General features: G+C 40.0%; 2 protein-coding genes across 3 annotated transcripts in view; one reads left to right on the top strand and one right to left on the bottom strand.

Moving 5' to 3' along the window:
* The window catches only part of WWOX (WW domain containing oxidoreductase), a 509,171-nt gene extending 490,991 nt beyond the window's left edge, over positions 1-18,180 (top strand). Inside the window, exon 9 of the mRNA XM_005018259.6 lies at positions 16,986-18,180. Coding sequence (XP_005018316.1) covers positions 16,986-17,174 — 189 coding nt within the window. The 3' untranslated portion in view covers positions 17,175-18,180. The remainder of the gene's footprint in view (positions 1-16,985) is intronic.
* MAF (MAF bZIP transcription factor) overlaps positions 17,928-18,573 on the bottom strand; it is a 177,164-nt gene continuing 176,518 nt past the window's right edge. For both annotated transcript variants that reach the window (XR_005268829.2, XM_038185414.2), the window contains one exon: positions 17,928-18,296. The gene's annotated coding sequence lies outside the window, so the exon portion shown is untranslated. The remainder of the gene's footprint in view (positions 18,297-18,573) is intronic.

Genomic DNA, 18,573 nt, shown 5'->3' with positions numbered 1-18,573 from the left:
TTAGGTATGTACGTTCTATGCCACTGAGTAATTCTGCCTTCTGCAGTCTGTAGGCTGAAAAAAAGAGATCAAAAATATGTAAGGAGTGTTAAATAGTGCAGCTCCAAAACATCATTTGGGTAGAAGATAAATTTATTTCACATCACCAACTGAAAAAGATTATGCCACTTAAGAGTAAATGAACTTTAATAGAAATTTATAGTCAAAAGACTGTTCTCCTAGAAGTATATAGCATTACAGCAAAACAGGGGTTAGAGATCTTGTTACATACCATCATTTTTATTTGTGTGAAGCAAATGGAAAAATGCTGAGGTAGGGTCAACTGGCTGGTACAGACTGAGAAGAATCTCTGCATTTGCTGGGAAGCCAGATACATTTCCATTCTTCCTACTGGAGAGAGCAGGAGAGATGTGCTACCTGTAAAAATAATGCGTTTCACTCTCTTGAAGTGAAATAGTACATGTGCATGCTCATGCTAGAAATGCATGCAGCTCTACTGCACAGGAGTTCAGTGTGTGCATATCCCCTTCCCTCCTTTCAGCCATGTCTGGGCAGTACTGGAGATACTGTGCTCAGCACCCCTCCTTTGCCCTTACCTCTGGACAGACCATCTTAGATGTTCCCTTGGATGCCTTTGGTTGCTTCTTTAAGGTCTATATAAGAGGATAATTTGAAAGGAAGGCCTATCAAATCTTTGTGTACTCCAGCTGTAGTCCTGGAGTGGCTTATTTTGTCTGTTTTATATTTAAAGTTTTTCACATAGAACAAAATATTTTGAAGTTCTAGTGGGATTTCTTTTTTTCCTACTTTTTAATATGGGTTAATCAGGAACTATCTTGAACATCAGCTGGAGGAGTAGCCCAAAGAAAAACTGTCTTTTGTCTTTGTGGTGGGAATGACATTAACTTGTTTATAAGAAGAAAATTAGGCTGATGTCAAGAAAAAAATGTAGGCACACAAAAACTTGAACAGAAAGAGTCACAAAGTTGATTTAAAGCATTGGGGGGCATGTATGGCCTTGGAAAGATACTTCCCTTACAGCTGAGTTGGTACCTGCCAGAATAACCTGATGGTGTTTTCTAAACATAGTAAAAAAAAAAAAAAAAAAAAAAAAAGACAGTATAGCATGTTTTTCCACCTGCATTATCCAAAGACATCTGCATCTATTATGTACCTAGAGCAGTTACCTTTTCTAACCTCCTTTTTCTCTCTCTCTCTCTTTTTTTTTTTTCTTTTTTTTTTTTTTCCCCTGCCTAACTCCTAACTTGATCAGGACACAGTGTTTTCTTGTGGTGGACTTGGCGAGTGTCAGCAGTGCAGGTTCAGTCTCTACAGTTAGTGCCAGGATACTAAGCTGAGCAGTAGGACTCTCTGGGCACCCATTTCACAGCCTCCTCTTCCCTTACACTACAATTTTGTGGCTAAATTAAGTGTGAGCTTCAAGAAAAGGAAGCTAATGGTTTCCACAGATTAAACTGTCTTTTGCCAAAACAGTTAAAGAGGTGCAGGGTCTTAGTGTAATGCCATTGGCATTATTAGTACTGCAGTGCAGAGTGCCAAGGAGCTAGCTGAGGCTGGGAGGAGGTGCTACGGACAAATGAAGAAGGCAATATCAACCCTCTAATCCTTCCAGAGATAGAACATAGAGGGCGTTACACAGAGTTAATCAGGGACACATACATTATTACTATAACAGATGTAAGCAAGATCATTGCACAGAGTAGAAAGAATTGGGTTGGACATAGGTCTGGCCAGATGTGTAAAGGTACAGCTAAGTAGCTAAGTTGACACAACTGGGAGCAATGAGTAGGCAGCCACCAGCAAAATTCAGTAATGTCCTTCCTTACCTTATCTCTACTACCAAATTTACACCTAACTTTCTGGGCTCCTTTTTTTTTTTTTTTTTTTTTTTTTCTCCTGCTATTGATTAATCTGGGTAAGAACATTCTCTTTTTACACTCCTTTTTTCTTTGTTACTTGGTTTGCTGTTGCAGTTTGTTCATTGTATGGTTCTCTTAAAAGAGCAAAGAAAAATTGACATGGAAACTAAAGGCTTAGAATGTAAAGGTTCTTTATAGTCAGAAGAGGTCAAGAAGTGTCATTAGCTCAGTGCAGAAAAATTGTTACTAAACATGAGTATGATTTGTATGCGAGGATCTTCATAAGCAATAAGAAACAATTTCATGAGAAAGCTGCAGGAGGTGTATGCTCAGATGCTTTATTACTGTCCTCTTAATATTTTGAGTGAGCAATTTGTATATGTATATAAGGATGTATGTATACACATACACGTATATTTGAATTTCACTGTTCAGCATAACCTGCTGGCAGGCAATGCCAGTTACCACATCTGTGGGATTACTGTTGCAAATGTACTGATTTCTCAATAATAGTCAAAGTAATCATTCAATCTCCGTTTAACGTGCCTGGATTTAAAATGCAAAACAGCAACATACTTCATGCAAATGTCAACTCTGCCTATGCTCTAGGATGCATGTCCTGGCGAGAAAACAATAAGTTTATTCTTCTCCCCAATTAGACTTTTGTGCAAGGCTCGGTTATGTCTCCAACTATCACGTTGAACACACACTAAAGCAGCACATTAATGTGCCTTTTAATGCTTCTTAGGAATAGATCAAAAGAAGTGTCAGGTGCACTTTGCATTCCTCCCGTGATGTGTCTGAGGCTGGTTTTGTGCCCCCCTCCCCCCCCCAAATGCGTTGTTCCCAGCCTGCCGTGCTGCTTGGGCCCCTGCCGTCTCCGCTACCTGAAACGGCCAGGGATTTACCGGCACCACTGAGGGTTGTGTCTCGGCTCCCGGCCTCCTAATGCCAGCAGAGTTGTGCTGTTGCCACCATGAACAGCTTTCGGCCTCTGCTCTTCAGTGGGAGAGTTGCTGAAGTCAATCCTGGACAAGAAGACCTATAAACTGAGCATGCTGGAAAGTGGAACTTAATTATTGGAAGTGAACTTGCTTGCCTCTGCTGTAAACTGTTATTATTTTGTTTGCTTGCTTGAGGGAATGTGTCAGAACAGTATTTACCTTTCCTTAGTACCAGTTTGCCTGTTCTACCCATCATTTCTTTTAACGTGATTAGCAGATGGACTGGTGGCTCTGTCACTCTAAACTCAGGATGCTTAAAATGTGCAAGAGAGTAGGGAGACAGCTTTCTTTAACAAGCACAGCACCATAATTTCACCAGTTCTGCATTGCTTGGCTTCATAAGGGTGTGTTGCTGGCTGCAGCGCATTGCTAGCACATGGCTCCTGGCAGAGCATGGGTCTAATAACAGCCAAAAGATTGCAGAGTGCATTTAGCATGAGGGGGACAGACAGGATATCCTGGACACCTGCTCAAACACAAGATACTGTGGGGACAGAGGTGAGCCTCCAAAGGTTGCAAAGCTGAGTGGATATAGCATAAAAATGGAAGATAAACAGCAAAGAGGAGGTGTTCAGTGTCAGATATAGGACCAAAGATACATAAATCAGGAGAGAAAGCTAAGGAAAGTATGTGAAAATGGAAGGAGGAACCAACATATGAGGGAAAGAAGAAGCAATAAAGGAGAAATGCTGCCACGTACTAGATGCGATGGATAGGACAAGAAGCTGGAATTTATGCAGAAGTAGAGAAACAATAAGAAGGGTTCAAGTTTTGTAACAAAGTTCATTTCTATATGTTTTTCTCTTTCAAATGGATGCTTTGAATAACTAGTGCTTTCATTTCCCATGAGGCAGAGGTGAATAATAAGTACCTCCACTGGGAATGCCGATCTCCCCAGCATCAGTCATCTGCTTGCAGCCTTACACTCTGGCAGTGCTTTGGCTGAGCAAATTAGCCTGAAGTGTTGTGCCCTTGGCTGGCAAATCCTTTCAACCCGGTTGAACGGACAAAATGAATACCCAGATTGTTCCTACGTCTGTTATTCTCCCATGTTTATCTGGCTGAGCTGTCAGTCAGGCCATTATAACTGTGGTGCACACTCAAATGACTTGTCCACTCACAAAAGCAGAGTCTGATGATGATAAGCTAAACAAAACTGGAGAGCCACTGTTGACAGAGTTGGGGGATCTTGCAAATGTCTCAGGTAAAAGCAGAAATGCGTTTTTGGAAGGTGCAGAAGCAGCTTTTATTAAACGTGTGTAGTTTTGAAGTATTCGCTGGGATTCATTGGCAGAGGATAAATGGGCATATATAATGAACTGGGTTCCTCTCTACTTTAAACAAATTAAGCAGCGTGCAGGAGATTTCTGAAACTCGACCGTAAGGGTGTATTGCACTTACTAGAATTAATTAACCTGAAAATACATAATTTACTCATACGGGCTTTGCAAGGCTAGCATGTAGCTGTGATCTCTCATGCACCTGAAGCCTGCAGGAGGAGCAGCAAGCACCCGCAGTGCACATGGTGCCTAGTGCTGAGCTTTGCTAGAGGAGAGCAGCCAAGCCTCGGCTGTTGACACAGTCAAGCCTGAGCTTTTCATTTTCCTGCTTCAGTTTTTCAGGTCCCATGGGTGTGCATGTGTCAGGTGCTTGGTCCTCCCTGGGCAGGAAGGATGTTTGGATGAGGGGGGATCATGCTAGAAACTGGGTGTCTTAAATATCCAGCTTGTGTGTGTGCTGGAAGCAGTAGACAGCACAGGTTAAGGGCTGTGTGAAGGGAGATTTATTTCTTTGCACTCAATTTTTCCACTAATATCCTGAGCTAGAGGCAGGACTCAGAGCCACTCCTGATACTAAGTTGATTGCATGACATTAAATAACAGTGCCTATCTGCAGAATGTGAATATAGCGAAAGCCTTTCTGGTCCTTTAGCCTCATGTTTGTGATCATAGTTAACAAGCTTATAATTTTCAGATTGTGAACGTGAAAGCAGTTTCAGATGCCTGAACAATGAAAGAGTCCCCTGGCTCCTTCCCAGGCAGGGGAACTTACATGTATTTGTTACTGGATTGTCAAAAGGGTTTTCTCTACCATCCCAATATCCTACTTTCTGCAGGAGAAAGGGAAAAGACCAGCCTGAGTAAGGTTTAAATCCTCACAAGTGTCACATGAAGAAGTAGAGGGAAGCTGAAGTAAATGAGGTCCTGGGTCTTGCTGCGGGTTTGTGAGCGATGCACGGCGAGTGGAGAGATGCTGCTGAGAGCACGGCACGGAGCGGCAGCATCTCTTTTATCAGCAGCTGTGCCTTCACAGTCCCAAGCCCAGTAGCCTTGTTGGCTGTGATGATAACTGTAACGGATGGTACAGCTATTTTTCATCAAATGCTTGTTAGTCAATTTATTAGATTCCTAATATACTAATGCACTCATTTGGCAGGCGTCTCAGCAAACGAGACTTGCAGTGGAGTGTACTCATTCAAAGTCACGGTAACTCGCAGGTTGCTGATTTCTCATCAGCACTCAGAAGATAATTTGCAAATGTGCCATTTATCATTATGCGCTTTGTAGAAGCAGATCTCATGAATGGGATAAGCAGATGAGAGTCTAATATTGAACATTTCCTTCCCAAACACCATTACCAGCTTCTACAGTATTATGTTTTATATATATTGTGAATACTACACCTAAATGTGTGCCTGAGTTTGAGTGTGCTCGTGAAATAGCTGGGGATATGGTTTTTTAAGGATGGCTAATGGACTCATTGATCCCTCTGCTGAGGAACATGGAGTTGGAGTAGATTAGACATTGTCTGGTAAAAGAATTAAGGCTTTTATTTGTAACAGTTTAAGAAGTGATGGGCATATGTGGACTTTTCACCATAAAAAGCCACCACTAACTTTCCAGATTTCCTTTACTCACTGGAAATATAATCATCCATGAAAAGCCACCGGTAAAGCCAACAAAAGGATTATTCAGAGGCTGGATGGTAAGGGTTGTGTGGGAGGCGGTTGCCAAAGGACTGCTTTTCTTCCACAGCCAGGACTACTTGCTGTATGGATGCTCTGACCTGTGCTGCTGTTTGCCACTGCATCTGACTTTGTGCTGGTGACTGCTTTTTATTCACCTGTTCACTTCTACTGGGAAGAACTTTAAAGTCACAATAGCCATGAGATCAGTCTGAAAATGCAATTCCTGTCTCCTCTTGTGACATTCAGAGTGGAAGCCCTGCATACAAATCATCGCTACTTATTTTTTCGTCTGCAGATGTGATTGTATTAAAAGAAAGGTGTGACAAGGAGCCCGGCGTAGGAAGGAGCCCTTCTGCCAAATCGCTCTGTGTTTAGCACTGCTGCGAGTGTAACAGCAGCGCTCTACCGCTGCTCTCCAGCAGAGCCAGGAAACCATGCAAAGATATTGATAATTGATTCCATTTTATATAAGTTAAAAACCAGCTTTTCCCTCCTAGTGTGAAGGTAATGGGTTTTGTCTGTAGAAAGATAATAATCCTATGAACCATTTCTACGCCCTCTATTAAAGAATAGTACAGCTTGCACTTGAACATAATGCCCATGTCAGCTCAGCTTTTTAGATATTCATCTTAAAAGAATCTTCAAGGACTGGAAAGAGATCTTCCTGAGACACTGAGTTAAGTTTGAGGAACTTAAAAAGTCATGAAGATCCTGTCAATTAATGTGTTTATTCTTATACATCTACTCTGGGAAAAGCATCTTCAAACATGAAAGCTGTTTTCTTTCGATTAAAAAGTTGTCATTGCATTTAGTTTCTGTAGATAATGCAGAGGGGATTTTTTTTTTTCCTTACCATACTGAGGTATAAATACATCTTTTTTCTTCTTACCGATTTCTTCCCAGGAATCTTCATTTATTGCAAGAAAAAAAAAAAGAAAAAAAAAAAGAAAAAATAATAATAGAAAGAAAAAAAAAAAAAGGAAGGAAAAAGAGAGCTAAATTGAAACCTTGCTGCCAAATTTGTATGCAGGGGATGACTTGATTTATAAGCTTAGGTAATTTCATTTTTGTTCGCACTCCTTCAATTGAAAGGCTCCCACAAACAGTGTTACAGCACTGAAGGGAAGAGATGGGGAAATTTATCAAGCTATTTATCAAATTATTTTCACAGTCTGTCAAAGTCATAAGCATGCTGGAAAAGAAACATAAAGAGTGTGTTCAAACAGAAAGGCATGTCTGAGTGAGCAGCCGGACTGCGGGCTACCTTGCCAGCATAGCTGAAGAGCAAAGAAACAGCCAAAGAGATGGCATCTGCCCTGAAACTCCATCCTGGCATGAGCAGTATTAGATACTTATTTGATGGATGAGAAAATAGAATAGAAAACATTATGAAACAGAAGGAGAGATGGGAGTGAAGGGGATAGATTTTCCCCCTCTTTAGGTGGCCTGTGAACCTCCGTTGAGGTTTTTTACCAATGGGGCTGGTGTGGAATCTAAATGGGGCACAACCTTGGCAGGGGAGGGAATTGCATCCTGAGACAGGACACTGCACTTACACTGCCCTGGTGTTTGCAGCCTTGATAGTGGGTCTTGGGAGACAACGCTGAGAAAGCAGGAAAAAAAAATAAACAGAAAAACAACTGAGATAGAATAAACCAGTCTAGTAAGAAATCTTTAATTTCTAATGAGCTTTAAAGGGTTTGAGAGAATTGATTTTTTTTAACAAACCAGTTCAAGTACATGCCTTCAGATTATAAAAGTACCTGAAATTGCTTAGAATATCAACATGCATAGCTTGTTCGTATTTACATATATTTACATAGGAAAACAAGAGAAAGATCTACAGTTATTTACAGTCTACATAGAAGAGAAAGGCAGCATAATTGTATTTCCTAAAATACAGTAGTTGAATAGTCAGCACATGCATATTAAGATATATTTGCATGATAGAACGCAAATGTTTTAAGACCTTTTTAACTCCCTATGCTAAGGTATAGCATAATAAAGGTAATTTTTTTTTTTTGTTTTGTTTTGTTTCTAGTCTATTTGCATCAAGTGCTTTAAAATGTTCACTAACACAGCGGCAGCATTATTTACCCTGGCAATTAAAGCAACAGTACACACGATAATTTCCTACTAACTAGCAACAAGCTGCTGGTGAATGAAATATCTATTGTTTCTCATTATCCATCGACCAACATACAGGGATCTCTCCTTGTAAAGGCAGTGCCTAAGCTATCACCATTAATTATAGAAGTAATATAAATGAGACTCTACAGTATGTACTAAATGAAATATTAACAAGTCTAGTGTCTTTGAGCCTGAAAGATGCACTAACAGGGCACACTTTACAGCAGGCTATCTATGAAAATCACACATACATAATACAGGAGTGCCTGGCTTACAGCTCTAAGCCTAGACGTTAGAGGCCTGTTTACTAGATCTGTATTATTGCAAAATACATTCCCTTAATTAGTTTCTGGAAGACAGAGTTGGTAGTTAATTTTTTTACCATGATATGTCCCCATCATCACACCCTGTGGTTTCTGAATGCATTGTATTACTGAATTTCTTGTGTGTGTATGTATCAACAGATGAAAAACAGTTTTTATCTTTAACACCTAAACAAATAGCTTGTCAAATATTTGTCCCAAAAGGTCACTTGCTTAAAAAGCATTGCATTTTGTGGGGTTGTTTCACTCATATCTAAAATCAAAGTCAGTCTAAAAAATTATCTATGCAATGAAGAAGGAAGCACAATGTCAGTATTGTGATGGCATTCATTGCAATACTGCATATGAAGAGAGTCTAAATTTTGACTAGTAGTAGTATTAAAAAGCTATATAAATATATACAGCATATACAGTACTGTTTGTGTACATACATTTATATAAAGTATCTATATAATTAAAGTTAGGTACAGCAAAAACAAAGCATTTCAAGTTAGCAGAAGTTAATAACAGAAGTGATTTCAACAAATTTCTCATTTACATATGTCCAAACACCAGCCGACCCTATTCTGTTGACTGAGTTACAGCAGCATATCTAATCTGGCTTTTTGGCAGGGGATGTTTATTGTCAACAACCTGCTTGCCCTACTCTTTAAGTTACGCTTGCCCTGAAGAACATGGGCTCAGCTGGTAGAATATGCATTTCAGGATGATTTCCAGTATCCTGAATAGGGTTTCCGTTTTTGGCATGTTGGGAGTTGTGTTTGTATAAATGTACATCACAAAATCTCAATCACTGAGCAGGGATTTACAGCTCCTGATGGTGCTGCTGTGATGCCCAAGGGGACTGACTCCCTCTTGCCTTCTGTTCACTCCTTGTTCAGCCAACCAGGGTTGGCACACGGGGCAGAGGACAAGCAAGGGACAGCAGCCTGATCACAGCCTTATCCTGTTGCATTCTGAAATAAACACCGAAAATTTCCCTCAGGGATGTTTCCCAAACTTAGACTTGAAGAGAAGCATGCACTGCCACACCACTGCTCCATACTATCCTGTACATCATGGTATAGTGAGAGCAGCAGTGCTGGATGGTAGCAATTTGCATGCAGTGTTCAGAACCGACACTTCAGTGGAGTGATGATGTTTAAAAAGTGTAAATCAGGTGTGAATGGGAGTTCAGTAGGCAGCAGAAGAAAATTCAGAAGTGATCTGAGAGGAAATGTGATGTCGGTAAAAGGCCAGAGTGAGCAGCCTGTGGGCGTGCTGCTGCTCTTGCCGTTGAAATGCTGGTCGAGCAAGGTAAAGCCACATGCTTCATTACAGTTTTTGAAGCTTAAGATGGCTCTGTGTCAGGCTTGAAAGAATTTCAGAAACTAATTGTGGACTTCAACACAGAAAAAGAAAAGAATTGGGTGTTGGTAGGACCCAACTCCCTTCCAGGTGCTGCAAAAAGAGCAGTAGTGTTGCATAGACACAGGTGTCTGAGGCTGTGTTAAATGTTGGATGTTTTTATCTGAGATGTCTATGAGAGGCTAGAAAATATGATTCCAGACCTGTGGGAAATGTGTGCCATTCTGGAGTACAGCTGTAGAGCATGCAGGATTTCCCAAGGCAGATGTTGTAAGATCCCTGTATTAGGGGAATCCCACCCCTGGTATGCCATGATTACTCTTTCTAGGATATGCAAAGTGTGGGAGAGACGAACTCATGGATCTCCTTTTGAAGGAAGCATCTAAAGCATCCATTTACGGAGACCCCCGTGGTACTTTGGCTAAGAGTGCTACCAAGTTCTCAGTGAGCTGGACCAAAACAAACAAGTAGAGAGGAAAGAGACCAGAATGGAGCCTGGTGTAGCAGACATCTTCACACGTTAAAGAAGGGAGTTTATACAATAGAGAAAAATAAGCATGATTTCAAAAGGTACTTACATTTTTATCAGCTATTTTTCCAACCTTGTTCTAAATCTTCTAAGCATTTTAGCAACGGTTTATAATACAACACTATACTTACACAGTGCTTTTCAGCAGTAGATGTGGAAGCACGCCATAAATAGTCCTCACAACACCCCTGTGAGGTGGGTAAATCTTAGTACTCTCCCCATCTTACTGATGGGAAAAGTGAGGTACGTGGAGTTGAAGTGACTTTTCCAAGTTGACTCCAGAAGTAAAGGTCAAAATAAGAAAACCAGCCCAGTGCTCCTTCCTGCCTGGATGTCCTGTGTTGTTTTTTTTTTTTTTTTCCTGTGGAGTGATTGCAGACGATCTGTTTGACACTGTTGGAGGATAGAAGTTTTCAAGCACTATCATTGCCATAATTGAGAACATATGGGGTGTTGCATAACACAAACAACATGGTGCAGTATCAAAATACATTTATTACAATGGACACATTTTCTTTTGCAAAGTTAAAACCCAGAATGTGAGTTAAATATAGCTGCATATATTGAATAGTTTAAATAATCACTAGGTCTTAATGCCTCAGCAGTTGAAAACAAATCCTCTTTCGTGAACTACTGCAGTTTCCTTACTCAAAGAATATAGCACATTTATCTTCTATAATGTATGTAAAGAATACTGTAAATGCATAAAGGTCTTAATGACGCTAAGAAAAGTTACAGCTTGAAACCAACTATGCTTTGTAAGTAGAGAAGTTGTTAGAGTTTTGAGTCTTTGTAGTTGAGAATTAATTGAAAAAGAAATACATCAGAGAAAAAAAAAAAAAAAACAACAAAAAACAAAAACAGACCTTATAGATTTGGGTTTATCCGTTGTATTATCTTCTAAGAGACGTTTTGCTGGTTTAAATGTGGTGATGGGGGAAGGGGAGGTGGTTGAGAATCTCTGGTTTAGATGTGGTTCGGTGAGACCTTTCAAAAGACTGCAATTACAGAGTCAGTTCAGGTCATGTTTTCCTGCTGGCACTTGGGTGGAGAAGGGACTTGAAGTTAACTGAGCCTGATTTATTTATTGAATCATATTTGGCAGTTCCAAAGTTGTATATTTATTTTTTTTTTAGTTGCAGCTATGATTTTAGTTTGTCGTACTCACCCAAAGGAGCAAAGGCAGGTCTCAGTTTCGTATTTCTGGGCTGAAAAAGCAATTAGGGAATCCTATTTTCTTACAGGAGGATAGCGCATATATATTGCAAGCATTACTCAGAAGATAATAATGCATCCAGGATTGCTCTGAGTAAGAGGACTGCAGCAGGAAGGATTTTTCTGTAATCTCCTGTGCAAGGCTAGAACTCGTTCACTGCCTTGTACGGAGGGTAGCTGCCCCTCGCAGCTCTGAGATACCAGCTAGGAAACTGAGTAAGTAACACTTGGCATTGAGAAGCCGGTCCCTCTACTACAACAGTTGAACGAGGACATAAGGATTTTAGACTTAGTAGTGTTTTTCTGAAGGTAGCTTGATGGGAGAAAGTATAGACTCAGCTCATCTGTAGAAACATTTTAACATTACTGAGAAAGGAATAAGTATATTTGCAGAACAACTGCACCAAATCCCAGCTGTGGCTTGCTGCACATCCCAAATGGAAACATCTGTATTCGGAGTGTGGTTTACTTCCAGGAGGCCAGCCAAGGTCAGCTGCCAAGATGCTGGTGGCAGGAGGCACCACACTGCACCAGGCGCCGGTGGCAAGCAGCAGAGAGGCACAAGCCACAGGCAACCACAGATCTGTGTCGGAGGAGGTGGTGGACCTGAGCTGGTTGACACCGGGTGAAGATGAGGCTCGAGGAGCAGAGAACTTCAGCTGCAATTTTAGAGTTTGGCATTGGCAACTTGCTCCATCTCGTTTGCTTTTCCAAGATTGTCTATTTCACACCAAATTGGTAAATGAGCATGGCTGATGCCAGCAGGTGAACTGAAACTCCCGCTCTCACGGAGTGGATCTGGACTTTTTGGAGGGCTTTTCAGAGGCACAGCGAAGGAGTGGGAGACCCTGTTTGTGTTATGGTCTGTAATATGAGTGTGCTCCCCCATCTTCACTCCACTATAGTAAGTGATTCCACTATAAGTGATCTGTTCACAATGCAGTTGTGTCGAGCTAGTATTTTTGTGCTAGGGATGTGTTTGCTTTGTCTAATGGTCCTGGGATGAATAACAGGAAGAGCCTGAAGAGTTTTAAGGAAGCAGTTGCCTTTTTGTTTCACTTGGGCTGCTTGCTTTGAATCTAGACCTTGTCACAAATGCTCGCCTCTCTTGTCATTGTGAATTCACCTCCTTCCACTGGCCATCTTTTAAAATGTGCTGCACTAAACTTAACCTCAGGCTACTGAGATAACTTGCCTTAATACTTAATTTTTCATCATAAAATAAATAAATAAATAAATAACTTTTTCAGGGAAGCTGATTCCATCTCGCTGGTAGGCAATGTCACATGCTATCTGTATGCCCTTAACAGAGTTTAGAGTGGATCTTATTCATTTGTAGTTGATATGTATACAGATAATTTATGGCTTTGTTTCTATTATTTATATACTTCATACATAAACCTGCTTCAGAACAAGAATCTAATTTTAGAAAGTAAACATGCATTTGAAAGTAGACAAATTTGAAAACTAAACATTAACTGTGTAATATGTTTTCTTATCAGGTACATAAATGGTATTTTAGAATACTAACGGATGCATTACATATATTAACGAGGGTTTTACCATACGCTGTATATCAGGAACCCCTTTTCTTTTACTGTTAAGATGTTCAATATTAATTTGTATTCAGTGCCATCAGCTACAAATTGATAGCTCACAGTTATGAGATAAATGCCTATGAACTAGTAGCTAGCTACTTAGTATTTTTATCTCAACAAAGGATTTTGGAAGGATGGACAATTTAGATCTTTCAGCCTCAACTATAAATAAACAGCAACTGCTTTACAAATCCCACCCTGCTGCAGTTTAAGATTGTATTACAAAACTGACAAATGATTTGCGAAGGAGAATGATGAACCCTTATTACTAAGACACTCTTCAACTTAATCCAAAACAAGATTCCCGGGTAATTTTACGTACACTGGAAAGATTGATAGCGTGGTGCTTGCCTAGCAGCTTTCAAATGTTTGCCTGGATCGGAAATGGCATTGAGGCATGATTAAAGATTCAGTTGGGCTTCTCACAAATTCTTTATCCTGTGTATTCATCATTCCAACTCGCTGCCTTTGTTGCAGGTTAAGGAAGGCTGACCCCCAGCCCTGGCGATTAGCACCATATACAACTGACGGACGTATGGAAAAAAAATGTTTAGGTTGCCCAGAGCTTTTAGCATTGTTTATCAGTTTAAATTGTTGGGAGCGGGGGCGTTAATCACAATAGATCAGGGAGAGCCTGTGACAACTGACAAGCTCATTGTTTAAGACATTTTTTAACGAAGTTGTTAACATTAATTCTTTTATATAGTACTCTAATCTTCTTCAAATTATGTTCTGACATGGCACAAACCGCTTGTCATTGAAAGTCATTCAACAGTGATTAAAGTGCTCTTTTTATCGGTTTAAGAATGTTTCATCTTGTATCAGCAGTATGGAATTGTTTACTAATTAGATTCCCTAATATCCTCTGCTGTTGTATGCTGATGATATGTGAACAGGAAAGCTGATGAGCAAAAAATTAAAACTTGTTATTAAACAGTCATAAGGCCCAGCATATAAAGATGTCATTCAGAAGATTGTGTTCATAAGGGATAAACAATATTTACTGAGAAACTCAGTGTTCTCACAGCCTGGCTGTGCATGGGTGGCAGTGCAGGCATTCTGCAGTTATTTGCAGCTCTGGCTCTTCCCAGAGGTTTGTGGCATCTGAGTCAAAGATGAAAAGAAGAAGTTGGTCCCTTGGGGACCTTCCCATTGAGCATGGCCTTTGTGGGCTTGCTGGGTGTCCCGCTTTGGGCAGGAGGCTAGGCTGGAGATATCCTGACATCCTGTCTGACCTGAAGCGTTATTGAGTCTTTTGATACTCATTCCTCTCTGTCCTTGGGCAAGTCACTTAAGTAGAGATCCTCAAATCTCTGGATGCAACTAGCTCGCATTTACCAAAGGAATTTAGATGCTTAAATGGCTTTGGGAATCTGGGATTTACCTTCTGTTTCATAGTTTTGTCATCATCAAACTCATAGGCTTGATGAGTCCACTTTTTTCATTCTCTGATATTAAAGCTTTACCCTCTGTCAACAAAGGGATAAATATGACTGCATTTCTCTTAAGTAATAAAAAGGTATTTCTCTGTCAATGATAGAACCATTGAACTTTTTTTTTTTTTCCTACCAAAACACCCAACACAATTGAAACATTTAGAAAGACAGAAAGATACACACAGCCAAAAAGCAAATGGCACATTGCTTACATCCAGTCCTCAGCGAAACACTGGAGGCATCACATGATAAAGTGCTTTGGGCTTCCAGCCACATAATCTTTTATCGCTTAAAGTAAATATCCTACACTCACACAGGGAAAACTATTCTCTTCTTTTGGAGTTTAGGCTGTGTCAGTGTTTGAGGTATAAAGCACTGCTGTTATGCTGTAGGATGTCTGTCTGCTCAGAATTTTTAAAATCATCAAATTTGACTCTTTTGAAGAGATAAATTATTATTTGGTTTGGATTTTAAACTGTTCTGATAAACTTTCATTTTATGAATTAACTAATTTTTATTAAAGCTATCCTGAGTTTAGCTTGGCTGGACGGATGCTTTTCAGCAATAGCTTAAGGGCTCTCACTCTGCATTGAGCACGTTAGTTTAATTTTACCTTTCTAATAAAAGTCCAGTTGAATTGCTTGCAAAAACTAATAATAACACTCTTCAGGGGCTTTGAATCATTCTAAACTGCTGAATACAGTGATCATACCTGTGCTGTGAAGCTTTATAAGATAGTTCAAATGAGCATAACAATTTGATTGTTCTCTGTTAATATTATTTTTAGTAGAACGCTCTTGCATTTCTTCTCCTGCTTGTTGATACTTTCTCTTTTTTAAAAAAGATATTGATTTAATAAGAGGATTACTAACTTTAAAAGTATTTTGGTCTGGTGGTAAATTTATGCCTTTCAACATTCTTAATACAGACAGGTTTGGTTTACCTTGTTATAGGAGATCATTTCTAAGCCGTGGAGTCATCATTATCAGTTTAATCCCGTCTTCTGAGGAAAATGCATATCTTGCAAACAAATGTGCCTTTCTTTACAGTTACAAAATCAAGAAGCATCAAGTAAGGAGAATTGGAGCTTTTTAGAATGGTTGCTGCCCTTGAAGGATAAGAATGCAAAACAGAGGTCTTTTGCAGGTTGACCCCCTAACAGCACCCTGAGTTTTCCTTTTTGTGACACTGAAAGGCTGGAGAAAACAAAAACAGAACTGGAGGAAAATCATGAGAGGTTGAAGCTTATTCGCTTTCCCCATTAAATTATCCTAATGTGGCAACATCCAATTTCTCTTCGTTTACTTTTTCTATCATAGTTGGCAGCCTCTTTATTCTGATTCCTATCAGCTCATAATTAGTTACCACAGAAAGGACTAAGATGCACATAAATAATCATAAGATGCCAGATAAACTATATCGGTTTTAAATTAGGGTTGTGTGCAGTGTCTTGCTACGTGCTCTCACCTATTATTTTTAATTATAGTTCACAAAGAAAAACAGCTTCTTGCCCTCTTTGCAGCTCTACTGGCACTGTGCTTTCAGTCCAGGCCTTGGAGTACCCCATCCCCTGGGGCGTACCCATCACTGCCTGAACCTTGTGCCCTCCAGCTCCAGGTTTCTGTCAGAGAAATTCAGAGAAATCCATTCTTCCTGTTTGAACATAAGTTCAGCTGGTATTTAAAAAAAAAAAAAAATGGAAGAAGAAAGAAAAAAAGAATCTCTGCTCCACAAAAGCCTCTAATCTACCTGCTCCATTTCTTAAAGCATTATAAGACACGAGAAATGGTTGTTACAGAACAAAAAAAAAAAAAAAAAAAATACTGGAAAGCCTCATGTATCTGCAAAATCAGCCTTCTCTGCCTGCAGCAGGTAAACATTCTTGCGAGGCAATGGTGACAACTGCAACAGTGAAACTGTTGATCAAAGATATACTGGCAGGTTTGGCACAAATCCCGATTGCACTTTGCATTATAGGTCTTAATTGGAGTGCCCAGGTTAATTTTGTACGAGAGGCTTAAAAAACCCAACCAAACAAAATGCATATATGCGTCAGTCTGCACTGCTTATCAAGGTTAGGAAGTGATGGTGCTCAAGGTGTATGGTGTTTTCTGAGTTAGAAGGGAAAAGCAGGATGTTTTTAGGTGCTGCCTTTAAACCTGGCTCACCTTTTCTGTTTTCAAGTGCTAGTGGGGAGACCCTCCTGGCACTGACTCAACATTTTCTTGAAAAGGGGCAAATGAACAGGACCAATTTCTAGACCATCTTTTCCTTTTCTTTTGCTCCAAGAGGAAATGAAAAGAAAAAAGCTCCTCATTAAGCTGTTTAGCAAATAAGTGGCCAGCAGGCAGGGAGGCAGCATCTTCAGCAGAGTTTTAGCTGCGATGCATTCACCAGTGCTCTCCTGAGACGCACAGCTCCGATGGACAGCAGCCAAAACGACAAAGATAAAAATCTATCCGTGTATTTATGCATATATTCACGTAGTTTTTATCTTTTTTTCTTTCTTTCTTTTTCTTTTTTTTTCTTTTCCTCTTTCTTTTTTTTAATTTCAGCAACAAGGAGCTGCCACAACCGTCTACTGCGCCACGGCCGCCGAGCTGGAGGGCCTGGGTGGGATGTACTTCAACAACTGCTGCCGCTGCCTGCCGTCGCCGGAGGCTCGGAACGATGCGACGGCCGCAGCCCTGTGGGAGCTGAGCGAGAGGCTGATCCAAGAGCGAATTGGCAGGCGGTCCCCGTGACGGCAGGGATCAAAACACACTGCGTGCGTGCACGCTCGGAAACTGCCAGCGCTGGAGCCTGTCCAATCTTATCATCTAGAGGGTTTCCATGTACCTCAGATACAGATTAACTAGTGTTAAATGAAATAATAGCAGTCACAACATAGTGAAAAATGTTAAGTACTAATGGGAAATGGGGAATACGACGGGTTAAAGGGACAATGCGGCTTCCTGGGGCTTAGTTAGTCGTGCTTTTCCTTCTTTTGATTGTAGCCAATTCAAAGTGTAACCTAAGCAGGCATCTTTTATGTTATTTCAGAAAAGCAATGCTGCAGATATTTTCTGTTGTTTTGATTAATGGGTAGGTATGTAGCCCAATATGGGATTTCCTCTTTATTTTGATAATTACTGTCTGTTAGGCTTTAGGTATCGATTGGGAGATGGTAGTCTTGTTGATTCCTTTTCCCTACAAGAATTTTATTGGGTGTGGCAAATAAAAAGATTATTAAGGAAAGAAATCTTTCCTGCCCTTGACTGCTGGCTACAAATACATCTGAGCTATCTAGAAAAAGAAAGTGCAAGTAGACATCTGAACAGAAATGGTGAAAATCACAGCTAATTAAATATTTGTTTTGTCTTAAAAGATTACAATAAAAGATATGTTGTAAACCATTCCCTAAATACCATAAAGTTAGCAAAGATGATGTCTCCTAAAGAACACACAGGGTGTAATCAGGGGTTTAAGTGGTATTTCCATCCATTTCTCAGTTCACAGTTTTAAGGAGTTTTTTTTTTTTTTTCTTGGAAAATTCACAGTTTCTCAGTTCTCCTGATACTGTATCCCAATCCAAATCTCTCTATTTTTCTTTCAATTTAAATTTAATAAAACAACATGCTTCCTTGAATATTGTCACCTGAAGAGAAAGTTTTTGTCTCATTTCTGCAAATGTCTTAGTTCATTTATTAATTTTTTTTAGAAAAGAAAACTTGAGGAAAAATAAAGAGCTTCTTGTTGATACCAAGAAAACGCTGTTCTTTTTTTTCTTGTTTCTTTCTGAGTTCATTTTTTTTTATTTTGTGCTTTGTAGCTGTCTTCATGCCGGAATGTTGTCCTAAGCCATCACCAGTCCAGCATCACATTTTCTGCAGACAGAATATAAATAAATAGAAGGAAACATTGTTAATAGAAGCTTATTTGACCCCCTTATTGTATGATTTACTGCTAACAGTCTGCCTTCCACAATTTGTCTTGTCTGGAGTCAGCTGCTGAATAGGTGTCCCAATTGAGGCATGCAGTCACCTGGCAGGAGGAACCACCACATCCTCCCATTGCAATCCCCACTACATTTACGTGAGGAATTAGGGTAGTGTGACGTTAATTAGGGAAGTATAACAGCTGTACTTCATGGTCATATAGTGT

Source organism: Anas platyrhynchos, chromosome 12, assembly GCF_047663525.1.
Source record: "Anas platyrhynchos isolate ZD024472 breed Pekin duck chromosome 12, IASCAAS_PekinDuck_T2T, whole genome shotgun sequence".
In the NCBI taxonomy this organism is placed as follows: Eukaryota; Metazoa; Chordata; class Aves; order Anseriformes; family Anatidae; genus Anas; species Anas platyrhynchos.
The sequence above is the reverse complement of the archived record's forward strand: the minus strand, read 5'-3'. Positions and strand labels throughout refer to the sequence as shown.